Source organism: Entelurus aequoreus, linkage group LG02, assembly GCF_033978785.1.
Source record: "Entelurus aequoreus isolate RoL-2023_Sb linkage group LG02, RoL_Eaeq_v1.1, whole genome shotgun sequence".
Lineage (NCBI taxonomy): Eukaryota > Metazoa > Chordata > Actinopteri > Syngnathiformes > Syngnathidae > Entelurus > Entelurus aequoreus.
Genome location: NC_084732.1, coordinates 38263899 through 38278874, shown reverse-complemented (window position 1 = coordinate 38278874; position 14976 = coordinate 38263899). Strand labels below are relative to the sequence as shown.

The following is a 14976-nucleotide window of genomic DNA, read 5'->3' as shown; positions in this document are numbered from 1 at the left end:
AATTAATTTTGACCAAAGGGGGCACATTTAAATGTCTTACACACACTTGTTTTTACATATGTTGGCCAGAGGGGGAGCACTTAAATTTTTTCTACACACTTGTTATTTCATATGTTGACCAGAGGGGAGGCACTTTTAAAACCGACAGTCAATTTGAAAAATCCTTCCTTTTTGGGACCACCCTCATTTTGATGGATTTCACCACCAGGGGTGCAAATGAGACATTCTCTATTAGATGCAATGGTTTTCCGTATTGGGCTCATGATTTCGGTCCTAACTTGTTCTCTGGTCCTCATATGGAAGCTACTTTTCCTTGTTGATGTCCCAAGAAGGGTATAAATACAAGAACACACACACACACACACACACACACATTGTTCTTTCTAATTTTAATGATGTTAGGATGTACCAGGTGCGGATGGAATGAGAGCGGATGAGAGTGTGTGTGTGTGCCCAACACACACGCAAAATTAACTTTCAGTTTAACATCTCCGCCATGGAGGCGCAGCAAGGTGGACAAAAGCATGCGTGTATAGTAACCATCTGCAGAGAAAGTGCCGGACTTTAGACAACTCGGTCTTTTCCCCAGCGCTGGCATTGCTACTGTTTGTACTTTTCTAATTTTTGTAGAAGAAAATTGTTTATCAATTCTAATCACCGCACTTTATTCAGACATCTTTGATCATAAAAGAATCTGGGAGAACCTTGCCCTGAAAAGAGAGAATCCAAACAGAATTTATCCACCTTTGAGGTACTCTGTCTTTTATAAATTCCTCAAACCACAATCCAAGTCCCATCAGGTTCCCATTTGACTCGAGTAAAGGGTGAACATTAGTGTTTGAGTGTCGTCAACGTGACATCCCGTTAACAATTCAATTAGTTTAGTCAGACGGAGTCAGTAGGGGAAGAGGTTGGAAAGGTAGAAAAGGAAAAGGCTATACCCCCAATTGAAACAAAACAAGTGAAGTGAATTATATATATATAAAACGCTTTTTCTCCAGAGAACCAAAGTGCTTTATGTAGTGAAACCCATTATCTACAGCTTTAAGCTACATTTAAACCAGTGTGGGGGGCACTGGGAGCAGGTGGGTAGAGTGTCTTGCCCAAGGACACAACGGCTGTGACTAGGATGGCGGAAGCAGGAATCGAACCCGCTCAAAACAAGGACAAAATCTGTCCTACTCATAATGTACAAATGGTTAATGGTTTTAATAAGAACTATTTAGTCAAAAGATCTAATCCATGTAAGATTGTGATCAAAATGCCTGGACACATGATAGAAAAATGACTCATTGTGGAGTAGAAGAAGCACGTAAACTAATTGTGTGAGAAAATGAAAGATGTATCTTCCCACAGCCTTGGCTTCAACAGCCTGTATTTCAGTAAACAAACATCACCTTGGACACTTGAGCATAAAACTGGATGAGATCTATAAAAGACAGCATCTGTAGCAAATCTTCAGGGTTGTGGGGGGCCTGCTGATGAGTTATTTCAAGTCACCGCTACAATTTTTGACACTTATAGGATCCACATTCAGGCAGCACAAAAAAAAGGCATATTTTGTTACTGTGGCGATTTAAAATAAAAGGTATTGCGCTTTAATTTGTAAAAAAAAGATTGCTAATAGTTTGGGTATTGCTACAGTAGTAACACTTGCTCTGACCCACTAAATTAGGATATTATAGAGTGGAAATGTCCTAAAGGTCAAACATTTTAATAAGAAGCATTACACCTTATTTCTAACACACATTGGGCTATTCATTGTACAGCCACAGTGTTTTTAGAGTTTGCACATGTACATACAAACACAATAGAAGACAGACTAGAAACACAATATACCGTGCTTAAAATTTAGCATAATTTCCGACCTAATTCTTAAAACATCACATTGCACTTCCCAGGGCATTTAATCTATCTCAACTGGAATGTTCAGATTGTCTTAAAATACTTTTTCACCTCTGAGCCGAGCAGTCGAGACTAGACTTGAGCTGTTCGATCTACCTCTATGAGCATGAAATCAATCTATCAGTCAATCAAAGTTTATTTATATAGCCCTTAATCACAAATGCCTCAAAGGGCTGCACGAACCACAACGACATCCTCAACTGCTGCATATTGTGTACTGGTCTTTGGTCCGTATAGCAGATCAAGAGAACCAAACTGAACCAGAGTTCACTTGCAAGCAGACTGAGACCTCGCTCTCTAGTGGTCTTGGTTGGGATGACAGCAAGTACTGTATGAACATACCTTCAAGGTCTAAGAAAATCATTAGAAATGTTCACTCCAAACATTGCTCCTATATTTTTGAATTGTCTTAACAAAGGAAGCCGTTTGAATTAATTTGATTGATTAATGTTCACCTACCCATGCATGTTGGAGGGTCGGGCTGCCAGTAGAACCTGTTATCCATGCGGACACATGTGATGGTATCAGAGCCTTGGAGCTGATATCCGGGGTCACACTGGAACGTCATGCTGTCACCGGGCTCCTTACTGTCCCCATATCGAGAGCCATTTACTGGGATGCCAGGGTCATTGCAGGTCGTTGCTGTTGTGGCTAGACAAAGCGAGACGGACATTGAGACAGGGGCACTCCAACACAACAATATTATCTTTCTGAAAACAAAAAACTACAATTTACAGACACACAATAGTCCATTATGTGGTGGAGCCAAACAGGCTTACTGTCAACATATTGACAATGCAGACAGAAATGTTGTTTTACTATAAATAACACCAGTGACGCATACGGAGACAGATTAGAAATAAGAAGGCCAAAACAAAACCCATTATTCATTCACTGTATAGTCCCCAGTATGTAGCAATAACTGCCCTTGGGTACACAAACTGGAACGTGGCTGCCAACTTGCGACCACCACCAAACATACATTCACTACACCAGGGTAGGCGGCACCGGAGCCAAGGTGGGCAAAGCGCCAACGCTTTGGTTGCTAACAATAGTTACTATCATTTTTTTTTTTTGGAGGGAGGGGGGAGAGCATTTTCTAAGGCTTTTCCTGTCAGGGGTTGCATGCCTGGTTTGGCTTAGCTTTTACGCCAGATGCCGAGCAGTGAATATCTCTAAGGGTTAGGGGTTAACCCTGGACACAAATCAATTAATGTGCAAAACATACACTTTGCATACACTATACAATACATTATATTTGATCTTTCAAGGTGTCATTACCATAATAATGGAACGAGCTTACTGGCTTTGATTTGCATATTAGTAAGTGTCAATATTTATTGTTAAAATGAAGAGGATTTGAAAACCATACAGTAAGAGAAGGAGATAGAAGCACAAGGTTCTGCTTATGAATTTTCCACTTAAGAAAATACATTACAAAATGTACTCCATCACGTTTATCCCTTAAAGGCCTACTGAAATTATTATTTTTTATTACAACGGGAATAGCAGATCCATTCTATGTGTCATACTTGATCATTTCGCGATATTGCCATATTTTTGCTGAAAGGATTTAGTAGAGAAAATCGACGATAAAGTTCGCAACTTTTGCTCGCTGATACCGGAAGTAGCGTGACGTCACAAGCGGTAGTGCTGCTCACAATTCCCCGTCGTTTACAATGGAGCGAGAGATATTAGGAGCGAGAAAGTGACGATTACCCCATTAATTTGAGCGAGGATGAAAGATTCGTGGATGAGGAACGTTAGAGTGACGGACTAGAATGCAGTTCAAGAGATATCTTTTTTCGCTCTGACCGTAACTTAGGTACAAGCTGGCTCATTGGAATCCACACTCTCTCCTTTTTCTATTGTGGATCACGGATTTGTATTTTAAACCACCTCGGATACTATATCCTCTTGAAAATGAGAGTCAAGAAGGCGAAATGGACATTAACAGTGACTTTTATCTCCACGACAATACATCGACGAAGCTCTTTAGCATGAGCTAACGTGATAGCATCTGTCTCAAATGCAGATAGAAACAAAATAAATAAATCCCTGACTGGAAGGATAGACAGAATATCAACAATACTACTATCAGGAGACACCGAACCAAACACTGGACATGTAAATACACGGTTAATGTGTATTCGACGCCTGTCGAAGCCTAGCAATGCTGTTGCTAACGACGCTAACTTAACAACGGGACCTCGTCAGAGCTATGATAAAAACATTAGCGCTCCACCTACGCCAGCCAGCCCTCCTCTGCTCATCAACACCCGTGCTCACCTGCGTTCCAGCGATCGACGATGCGGTCGGCGGCCCGGAGACGTAGGAAGTCAAAGTGAGTTCGTTGCTAGCGCGTCTGCTATCCAACAAAGTCCTCCTTGTTGTGTTGCTACAGCCAGCCGCATACACCGATCCCACCTACAACGTTCTTCTTTGCAGCCTCCATTGTTCATTAAACAAATTGCAAAAGATTCACCAACACAGATGTCCAGGATACTGTGGAATTTTGTCGAAGAAAACAGAGCTCTGTGTATTGTGTCCAAAAGGGTCCAAACACTTCCGTGGACCTCGCGACATCACGCGCATACGTCATCCTCCAAAGGCGTTTTGAACCGGAAGTTCCCCGGGAAATTTGAAATTTCACTTTATAAGTTAACCCGGCCGTATTGGCATGTGTTGCAATGTTAAGATTTCGTCATTGATATATAAACTATCAGACTGCGTGGTCGGTAGTAGTGGGTTTCAATAGGCCTTTAAAGACAGCAAGAAAAGACATGAAGGCCAGGTCTCTATTAAAGGATGATAATGGTTGATAATGGCAGTCACTAATATGCTGTGCACTGCACATTAAAATGTGTGTCTATTACAGTCAGTTATACTGGCACTGTCAGCCCCGAGTACAGTAAAATATATGTTATCAAGAGTGTTTGCCTGAGCTTGTAGCAGACTGAACTGTTGTAGATTGACAGTATCCCCCTAAGCACTGGCTTGCCAGACTTCACTCCACTTTCAGTCGCTCCCCTGCCGGGAGCCCAGAAGCTTATTGACAGAACCTTGCTGCAGCAGTGCAGCACCTCTCTCCATTCTCACTAAAGCCTACTTCCTCAATTGCCCAAGTTGTGTACAATCCCACGCTATGGCACTGTTGTTAAAAAAACCACAACAACAACAACAACCTACTAGCTATTTTAAACTAGGTGACACATTTGAGCTGTATAAGGTGGACACTTTGACAACCTTCACAGGCTTCACCATGGTGTCCTCTGTGAATTGGCCGGGGGTAATGGCATGATCAACCATGTTTGTTGACAACATTATTTAATTATTTATCTAAAGTTTAAACAATTTCCTGCAGCCATTTGATTAGCCTTTTAATCAAGCTCTAACTTGTCTGAAATTAACTATATCTGTATGCTTCTATTTCAGTAAAAAATGTAAGTTAACTGTATCCTTGTAGTCAATGCTTCACTTGAGGGATTTACGTAGCCATAACCTCAAAAACTAAAGATATAGAATGTCTTATTGTCACTTGAAATGCACCCACTGGAGAGAGTGTATACATTGGCTAGACACATATTTGCATCCACTTTGATTGGTTTGCTGTCTCTAAGACAACCTGACTTGCCTGATCTACTAAAGGTTTGTGTGTACTAAAGCACGTGCAACGTTGATTGACCACGCAAAACTGATCTACTAAGGTTGTGCACAGAGCGTCTTTTAAGTGAGCAAAATAAGGAGCAAAATCTATTTTGTGTGTTCATGAATATGTACAAAATGTGCTCATCAGAACACCCACAAAACTGGGAAGAGAAGATGTAAATATAATTATTTAACACACAGTGTGATTTATGAAGACTGAAACTGTTTTACGGCCGTGTTTTACGTCTTTATTCAGTAGGTCTAGAAAGGACGTGCAAACTGTTAGTTTTGTAGAAATGGCTGTGAGAAAAGAAGCGATCGGGCTGCAGCTCTGTCTTACGTATGCTTGTCAACATATATGGACGATCGAAAATAAAAACATTAGAAATAAAAACACAGCAATATCATTTTATAATTTTATAGCTGCAGGATGATTTAAAGGGGTTATGTTAAGATTTTTTACCCACATTTAAAACTCTTCCTTAAAGTCTAAATAAGATCAATTATATTTCACAGACCATCTTCAAACCGCTTACTGACCGTCTCTTCAGAAGGGGCTTGTTTTGTCTTATTTAAGTGTCTTCGCTTCGACTGCGTCTTTTCCCCGCCAGCCATGTTAGCACTTTCAGTCTACTGACAGATATAAGTTTGATCTATACGCTACTTTGTATTAAAAAGGCATCAGTGGGCATGACTGGGCATGCACAAACCAGTCTGCCCTACAACAAGAGGATAGAGAAAAGGAAGGCGCTTATTCACTACAGCATCGGACTACAATGGCGGACTCCCGCATAGTTCTTTGGGTAAATCGTTACCATGTATGGTGATATCTACTGACGTCCCACTTGGGAAAATGGCACAAATTGGGCAAATTCCAAACAGCTCGTTTGGGGGGAGTGAAGGAAGGTAAGATTGTTTCATCAATATCTCCTCCCTGCCTCCATTGTCTGAGTTCACATTTTGGGGACTTATACTGATCCCAAATACCCCAAAACAGATACCAGAAAGTATGAAAAGTTGGTAGGTTCACTTTAAGGGGCTGATTAAAACTAATACAATTGATGCGTTTTGGTGTCTGCTGGTGTTTTTTTTTTTTCTAATGACGTTCATTTAGGAATATTACCATATTATATCCTTTATATCAGGGGTGTCAAACACATTTTAGATCAGGGGCCACATGGAGGAAAATCTATTCCCAAGTGGGCCGTGCTGGTTAACTATTGGCTTAATAACTTAAAAATAAAGACAACTTCAGATTGTTTTCTTTGTTTTACTTTGGCCAAAATTAGAACAAGCACATTTTGAAAATGGACATATCCCAAATAATCCTCTTGAAAAAACACTGTCAAATTCTGAGGAAATAAATGGTGCAGTTTTAAAAACACATCAAAGGAACTTAGACTTGATCTCGGTGCTTCTACTGTCATGTCTGTTTATCATGTTTTGTTTTGGCCATGTGTTTGTTTTTTGGACTCTTTTTAGTTCCTGGTTGCACTTCCTTGTTTGTTCGTTTCCATAACAACTCATTAGTTTTCACCTGTCCTGTCACGCACCTGCTTCACGTTTTGAGTCACGCACCTGGTTTCACTGATCATGTCACTATTTAAATCTGTCTGTTTCTGTTGTTCTTCCTGGCGACCTCACACTATTTCATCACTCTGCTTCATGTCATGTCACAGTTCTTTGCCAAGTAAGTTTTGTTCATGTATGCCACAGTTAGTGTTTTTGTTTTATTGTTCATAGTTTCTGCCTTTGTGCAAGTTTTATTTTCATAGCCAAGTTTTTGTATTTCCGCCATTGTGCGCGCCTTTTGTTTATTCTTTTTTTGAGTTAATATTAAATCATGTTTCTTAATTCACGTCTTGCCCGTGCCAATTTTCCGTTGCCTTCCGGAGAAACAAAACCCAAGAACCAAGTCCTGACATCTACAAAGCCATTTAATTTTAAGATGACAACCTATCTGGGCTTGAACAAAATACAAAGTAGATAATAGTTAGGTATCGCATACCTCATCTGTCATTTCCACGTATTATTAACTCAATAACTCAACAAACTATGTAGAAACTACGAGAGTTAAGTTACACTTTGCGTCCTTGTGTCTCTTTTTTGACAAACATTCTGGGGCATTAAACTGTTTGCTTGCATAATAGAATTGCTACTGCGACATCCAGTGGACACATTTAGAACAGCAGTTTATTTCATAAAAAATTGCAGCTCATTTTTACATTTTGCAAACTCCTTTCACGAATCGTGGCCCAAATTAAACCTGGCCGCGGGCCTGATCCGGCCCAAGGACCATACGTGTGACAAACCTGTTCTGTATAAAAAATGTCTAGCAATGTGCATTTTCATTCATTTGGATTATTCCAGACGCATGGACACACAGCAGTGTTGTGACGGTCTACCCCCACCCCACAGAGTGCACCATCATCTAGGTTATGTCTAGATTAGGATTCTATATTGCAGAACAAGTGTTATGTGTAGTGCTTGTTCAACATAGCAAAACCCCACAGATAAGAGCATAGTAACATAAATGTGGAGGGAAATTAGTATTTCCATGGGCACACAATGCCAGTCGTACAAGCAAAAACGTCCTTTTTAAATAGGGCGGTCTGCACCCAATTTTATACTATACACACACTGTTCTGCGGATGGTATTTGGATCTTAGTAGATCAGGCCCTCCATGTGTTTTAATGTATAGAATAAAAGACACCATGTAGGAACAATTATGTCACAGCCAAGCCCCAGCCAAAAGCATCTATACTCCCATGTGGACAATAAATTCATCCATCTGCATCCGCATTGCAGGTCTAAGGGCTTCATTTCAAATCAATGTCTATTTTAATGTTTTCTATTAGCATGTACTGTATTACAGTATGTAATTTAACATTTCAGATACTCTTTTTAACTGCATTGTAGACATCAAGTCATGGATGGCAGTGAATTTCATACATCTCAACCAGTACAAAACAGAGGTTTTAGTTATAGGCCCTGAAGACCAGAGGGAGAAACTTGAACCAAAATTACAAGATTTTAAACCAACACAGTCCATAAAAAAATCTGGGCGGGTTTTTTCATTTCAAGCTGACTTTTATCTCGCGTTTAAAAATATTACAAAAATAGGTTTCTATCATCTTAAGAACCTAGCCAGAGTACGCCCGTTTCTCTCTCAGGCCAACACGGAAGTGCTAATCCATACTTTTATTACCTGTCGTTTAAACTATTGCAATGCCCTGGCCATCCCAAAAATAATATCAGAAGTCTAAAACTATTACAAAACTTAGCAGACGCATGCTGACAAGGACCAGAGGGTGGGAGCACATTACAACAGTTTTAAAATCGCTACTAGGCTGCCCGTCCGTTTTAGGGTCCATTTTGAAGTTCCATTATTAGTTTTCAAATGTCTTAATGGCCTTGTGCCTTCTCATCTATCTGACCTGCTTTTACCGCATCAACCCTCACGGATCGTGAGGTCCTCTGGCACTGGCCTTTTATCTTTACCAAATACCAGAACAAAGACCCACGGTGAGGCAGCATTTAGCCATTGTGGCCCTCACCTGTAGAACAGCCTGCCAAAGAGCTTAGGACTGCAGAAAGTGTTGAAATTTATTTTTTAAAAAGGCTAAAGACACACGTTTTTAATCATACTTTTTACTGACCATCTATTTTATTGTGTAGTTTTATATCTTAATCATTATTATTTCAACTATTATTCTCTCAATGTTATGTTTTTATTAACTTATTGATGTAATATCTGCATTTATATAAACATTTTTAAATATATTTTATCATATGTAGTATACTATTTTTTTTTTTTTTAAACGGCTTCAATTTTAGTTATTCTCCAGTGTAGACGCCTCAAAGGTGGCGTTTTTCCTCAAATCCTCAGTGCCATGCTATGTTTAGTTTTTCCTTTGATATTGTCAATAGTGCTGTGTGTGCGTGTGTGTGTGTGTGTGAATGCATGTGTGGATATTTATTCTCCATCCATCCATCCATTTTCTACCGCTTTTCCCTTCTTCTATTATTTTTTTGTTTCTTTTGTTTTGTTTTGTACAGCACTTTGTCTTTGCTACTTGCCTGTGCATGAAAAGTGCTACATGAATAAACTTTGATTTTAATTGATTTGATTTATTGTTTTAGTGGCATATAACTTAAATTGTTGTTTACATCTACCAAACACCTGGAACTACTTGCATGTGCACAAACCAATAATACCCGTTTGAATCATAGGCGTTTTGTTCTTTACTTTTTCCGAATTGTGAAACATGGAAGAAACCATTTTTGAAAATTGCCTCAGTCTGCACAAGTAAACCTGAATAGGGCAGTTTTTGGACACAGTTAACAAAACAAGTTTTTTTTTAGGGCTGCAATGGCTGAAACAAAGAGTGCATGTTTTTGTTATAATAGACAACCTTCAAAATGTTCCATCTGAGTGTGTCACAATTTATGCGAGCACCCACAGTAAATATGAGCGTGTGCTTTTAGTTTTACAAACACAACACAGTTATTGCAAGGCTGTTTACGCGAGTGAGCTGACATGAAAGAAAGGAGCAGTAAAGGTACAATGGTCTTGACTGCCCGTCTATTTTCTTACTCAGTGTGCTTGTGATTGATTTTTGCTGCCACAGTGGATTTCAGAGACACGGAGGATGACTCTAAAAGGACGGGGCAGGGACATTTTTGGGTTGAGTGGCTCAAAACAGCAAAGGCCATGCCTGCACCGAAAGGGTAAGTTATTGTGCAGGTAGCGCTTATTCTCATGTAGACGAGAACACTAGTAGGTAAAGAAATATAGTGTTCTACTTCTCAACAACTATTAAAGCGTGCATCACACGTACAGTTCTAAAATGCTATATTTTTATAAAATTATTCATATTCCTAGTGACAAAAATGAAACAATATAAATAGATTTATGTTATTGATTTACTTTTTTAGAAGCCAGCCTCAATTAATAATTTGAAGAGGAACGATAGGATTCGAAATAATAATGATAATAATAATAAGTGGATATTTCATCGAAGGGGGGAAATGCTACCTGTAGTCAGGTGACGTCATGTCCAGCTCATTAAATATGTGTTGCTCGAAGTGGTGGGCGAGCAAGCGTGTGTTGCCATAGCGTTCTGCGTGGCATTTTGCCTTTCTCGAAGAAAAATCTCCAATGCGCTGTTTGTCTGTTGGAAACGTTCAAATTGCGAAAAGGTTAAAAGTTTCCTCAGAGTTCCTCGAGAGGTAATCAAGAAGGGCGAAAGATGTCAAGATTTTACGAAAGACGACGAGAAAAGGGACAGGCACTCAAGTCCTAAGAGAGCAAAGTCGAAAAACGCACATGTTTGCAGTGATCACTTCGTTAAAGGTGTGTTTAATACTTTTTAATGTTTAGTATTCCCATTAAAGTATAATATTGATATTTTTTGTATTTTATCTTGTTTCTGAGTTCTTAAAACACATTTTTGCTACGAGTGTTTCGTAAAGCATCGACTTGGCGAGTCTAAATAAAAAGCAAATGTCAGCATGCAAAGTTGTAACACCACGTGCAACAACAAGGCAACAAACATGGCTGTAGATGCGAAGTTAAATGATAAAATGCAACCTTACCCGAGCAAAAACGATGCATGATTTATCCAAGAGAGTCTTGGTACCAAGTTATTTGACCGAGCCACACTCACGGAAGTTGTAGACCTCTAAGCTTTTCCAAGTTTTCATCTGTTTTGTTGTGTAAAATGACATTTGGAGCACCAGATAGTTCGACATCTCTGGGAATGCGACCGAAGGATAATCCTTGAGGTCACTCGACAAATCTTTTTTTTTTTGATAACATATAGGGATTCTTTTGCATAATTTAAATTTTTGGGTCGTACCTGCTTTTAGTGTTAAGATCTAGGCAAATTGCGTACTAAGATCGATTACACGCTGTTTGCTGCACAGGAGCCATGTTGGTTTGGTGACCCACCACTTTTTACTTCCGTTCAAAAGTCATGTGACCAAATACAACAACCTTCAGAAACATTTGCAGACACAGCATGCAATAACTTTGAATGAATGTCCAGTTTTCAACCTGCTCAAAGCCCGCAGTGAATTTCAACAAAACAGCAGTGTCAGCACCTCCTCTGCTGTTAATACCGCAGTTAAGTAACTAATGTAACTTATACTGCACAACTCATGTTAGCGCTAGGGCTAGGCGATATATCGAATATCCTCGATACATCGCGGGTTTGTCTCTGTGCGATATAGAAAATGACTATATCGTGATATTCGAGTATACGTTCTCGCACAGTTGCTTTTAGCTGCGGGCATTACACTACAGGCTTTTCTCACTCTTTCTCTTCCCACCTTCTCACAGAGACGTAAAACAAGCGCACCTTCTTACACACGTCACATACTGTCAAGCGTGCAACGTCATACGCCCTCGCAGAGCAGAGAGGTAGCAGCATGGGTAACGTTAGCTGTGATGCTAGCGGTAATACGAGAGAAATAAGGTGCAAATCTGGTAACAAATGAAGGAAGAATTAATTCCCAAGAAAAACAGCAGGGGGCCCATTGTCTGGCGGTGGTCTGGCTTCAAGCAGGAAGATGTTGAACAGACAACCGTAATATGTAAAGTATGCTGCAAAAGTGTTGCTACAAAATGTAGCATTACTGCTAATTTATAGCATCATTTGAAAAGTCAACCGCTAGAGAATGAAGAGTGCTTGAAACTCTGCATGTCAACATCTCCGTTCTGTGCCACACCAACAAATTGCCCAAGCAACCATTTCCACATCAACACCGTATGAAAAAAAATAGTCAACAGAAGGAGATAACGTCCGCAGTAAACTACCACATAGCGAAGGACATACACAATTTGATTTCCTATTATGCAGCACATTTTTATTTGACATTTATTGAAATATCTTTTGTGACATCATGCACAAAAGTGCACTTTATTTGTTTTTAACTATTGTAGTGGCGTTCTGTACAAAAAATGCACTTTAATTTAGTGTTGTTTTGATATGTCATCTTAGTGACGTCATAAACAAAAGTGCACTAATAGCTTGTTTTAAAATGTCTCTGACAATCTTACACTTCCTGTTTTGGAAACTACATGAATGTTTGTGCCACTGCTTAATAACTGTTAAATAAATACAATTTTGGTGAATTGACTTAGTTGTGATTTCCCTCTCTGCATGAAAGTTTAAAATTAATATATATTAATGCAGTATGAACAAGAATGTTTTAATGTAGACACATAGAATCATCATACTGCTGTGATTATATGCATCAGGTGTTAATTAAAGGCTAAGGCAAACTATCGAGATGTACAGGTATATTGTGTATCATGACATGGCCTAAAAATATCGAGATATTAATAAAAGGCCATATCGCCCAGCCATAGTTAGCGCCTCAATGTAAAACCTGCTAATACTAACTGGACATAAAATCGATGCCTTACCATGGATTAGTTTGCACTGCATGATGAGATATTTACAGTGTCTTCACAGCTGGAGACACCGTAAATCCAATAAGATGGCATAGCCTTCCTGAAAAAGCAGATAGTTGATGGTGCAATTCACCGTTCCATTGGACTTGACTTGGTTTAAGTTGTTGCTGGTTGACATAGTTTTATATTTGAGTGCTCAGCTCATTTATTTATATATATATATATATATATATATATATATATATATATATATATATATATATATATATATATATATATATATATACACACAACATTTTTAACTGGACATACTTGAGTAACTGCCATAGAAAAATGGGTTGTTTTTTTGTTCATTTCTACTGAAATAGAATTAGCATAGTAAAACATTATCATATTACACATATTATTATTTACAGTTATTTAAAAATAAAAAATCTGGGGACACCCTGGAACCCCATAGAGGAACAATATGTTGTATGCTTCTTAAGATCACACTGTTTAGTTTGAACATTCATGTTACTTCTCAACGAAACAAAACATTGTGGTATTTGACTTGTTTGTTCTTTTATTTTATACGGTGTTAGCTTTCACTGTTATGCTGATGACACCCAACTCTACATGCCCCTAAAGCTGACCAACACGCCGGATTGTAGTCAGCTGGAGGCGTGTCTTAATGAAATTAAACAATGGATGTCCGCTAACTTTTTGCAACTCAACGCTAAGAAAACGGAAATGCTGATTATCGGTCCTGCTCAACACCGACATCTATTTAATAATACCACCTTAACATTTGACAACCAAACAATTAAACAAGGCGACTCGGTAAATAATCTAGGTATTATCTTCGACCCAACTCTCTCGTTTGAGTAACACATTAAGAGTGTTACTAAAACGGCCTTCTTTCATCTCCGTAATATCGCTAAAATTCGTTCCATTTTGTCCACAAACGATGCTGAGATCATTATCCATGCGTTCGTTACATCTCGTCTCGATTACTGTAACGTTTTATTTTCGGGCCTCCCTATGTCTAGCATTAAAAGATTACAGATGGTACAAAATGCGGCTGCTAGACTTTTGACAAAAACAAGAAAGTTTGATCATATTACGCATATACTGGCTCACCTGCACTGGCTTCCTGTGCACCTAAGATGCGACTTTAAGGTTTTACTACTTACGTATAAAATACTACACGGTCAAGCTCCTGCCTATCTTGCCGATTGTATTGTACCATATGTCCCGGCAAGAAATCTGCGTTCAAAGAACTCCGGCTTATTAGTGATTACCAGAGCCCAAAAAAAGTCTGCGGGCTATAGAGCGTTTTCTATTCGGGCTCTAATACTATGGAATGCCCTCCCGGTAAAAGTTAGAGATGCTACCTCAGTAGAAGCATTTAAGTCTCATCTTAAAACTCATTTGTATATTCTAGCCTTTAAATAGACTCCCTTTTTAGACCAGTTGATCTGCCATTTCTTTTCTTTTCTTTTCTACTCTGCTCTCAACCCGGGGTGGACCGCTAGCCTGTTCATCGGATGGGGACATCTCTACGCTGCTGACCCGTCTCCGCTCGGGATGGTTCCTGCTGGCCCCACCATGGACTGGACTTTCGCTGATGTGTTGGACTTTCACAATATTATGTCAGACCCACTCGACATCCATTGCTTTCGGTCTCCCCTAGAGGGGGGGGGGGGGTTACCCACATATGCGGTCCTCTCCAAGGTTTCTCATAGTCATTCACATTGACATCCCACTGGGGTGAGTTTTCCTTGCCCGTATGTGGGCTCTGTACCGAGGATGTCGTTGTGGCTTGTACAGCCCTTTGAGACACTTGTGATTTAGGGCTATATAAATAAACATTGATTGATTGATTGATATTTTAAAAATGAGGATCGAAAAGAGAATTGAAAATGGAATCAGAATTGAAAAAATCCCAACAATTCCCACCGCTTTTGATGGTACAGAGATAAAATTGGCATTCATATAGATAGGCTCCAGCACCCCCTGC

The 14976-nt window shown here is 39.4% G+C and overlaps 1 protein-coding gene across 1 annotated transcript in view; it reads right to left on the bottom strand.

Annotated features, from left to right (window-relative positions):
• LOC133633672 (CUB and sushi domain-containing protein 1-like) overlaps positions 1-14976 on the bottom strand; it is a 1183208-nt gene that overhangs the window by 212008 nt on the left and 956224 nt on the right. The window contains exon 29 of the mRNA XM_062026293.1: positions 2365-2556. Coding sequence (XP_061882277.1) covers positions 2365-2556 — 192 coding nt within the window. The remainder of the gene's footprint in view (positions 1-2364; positions 2557-14976) is intronic.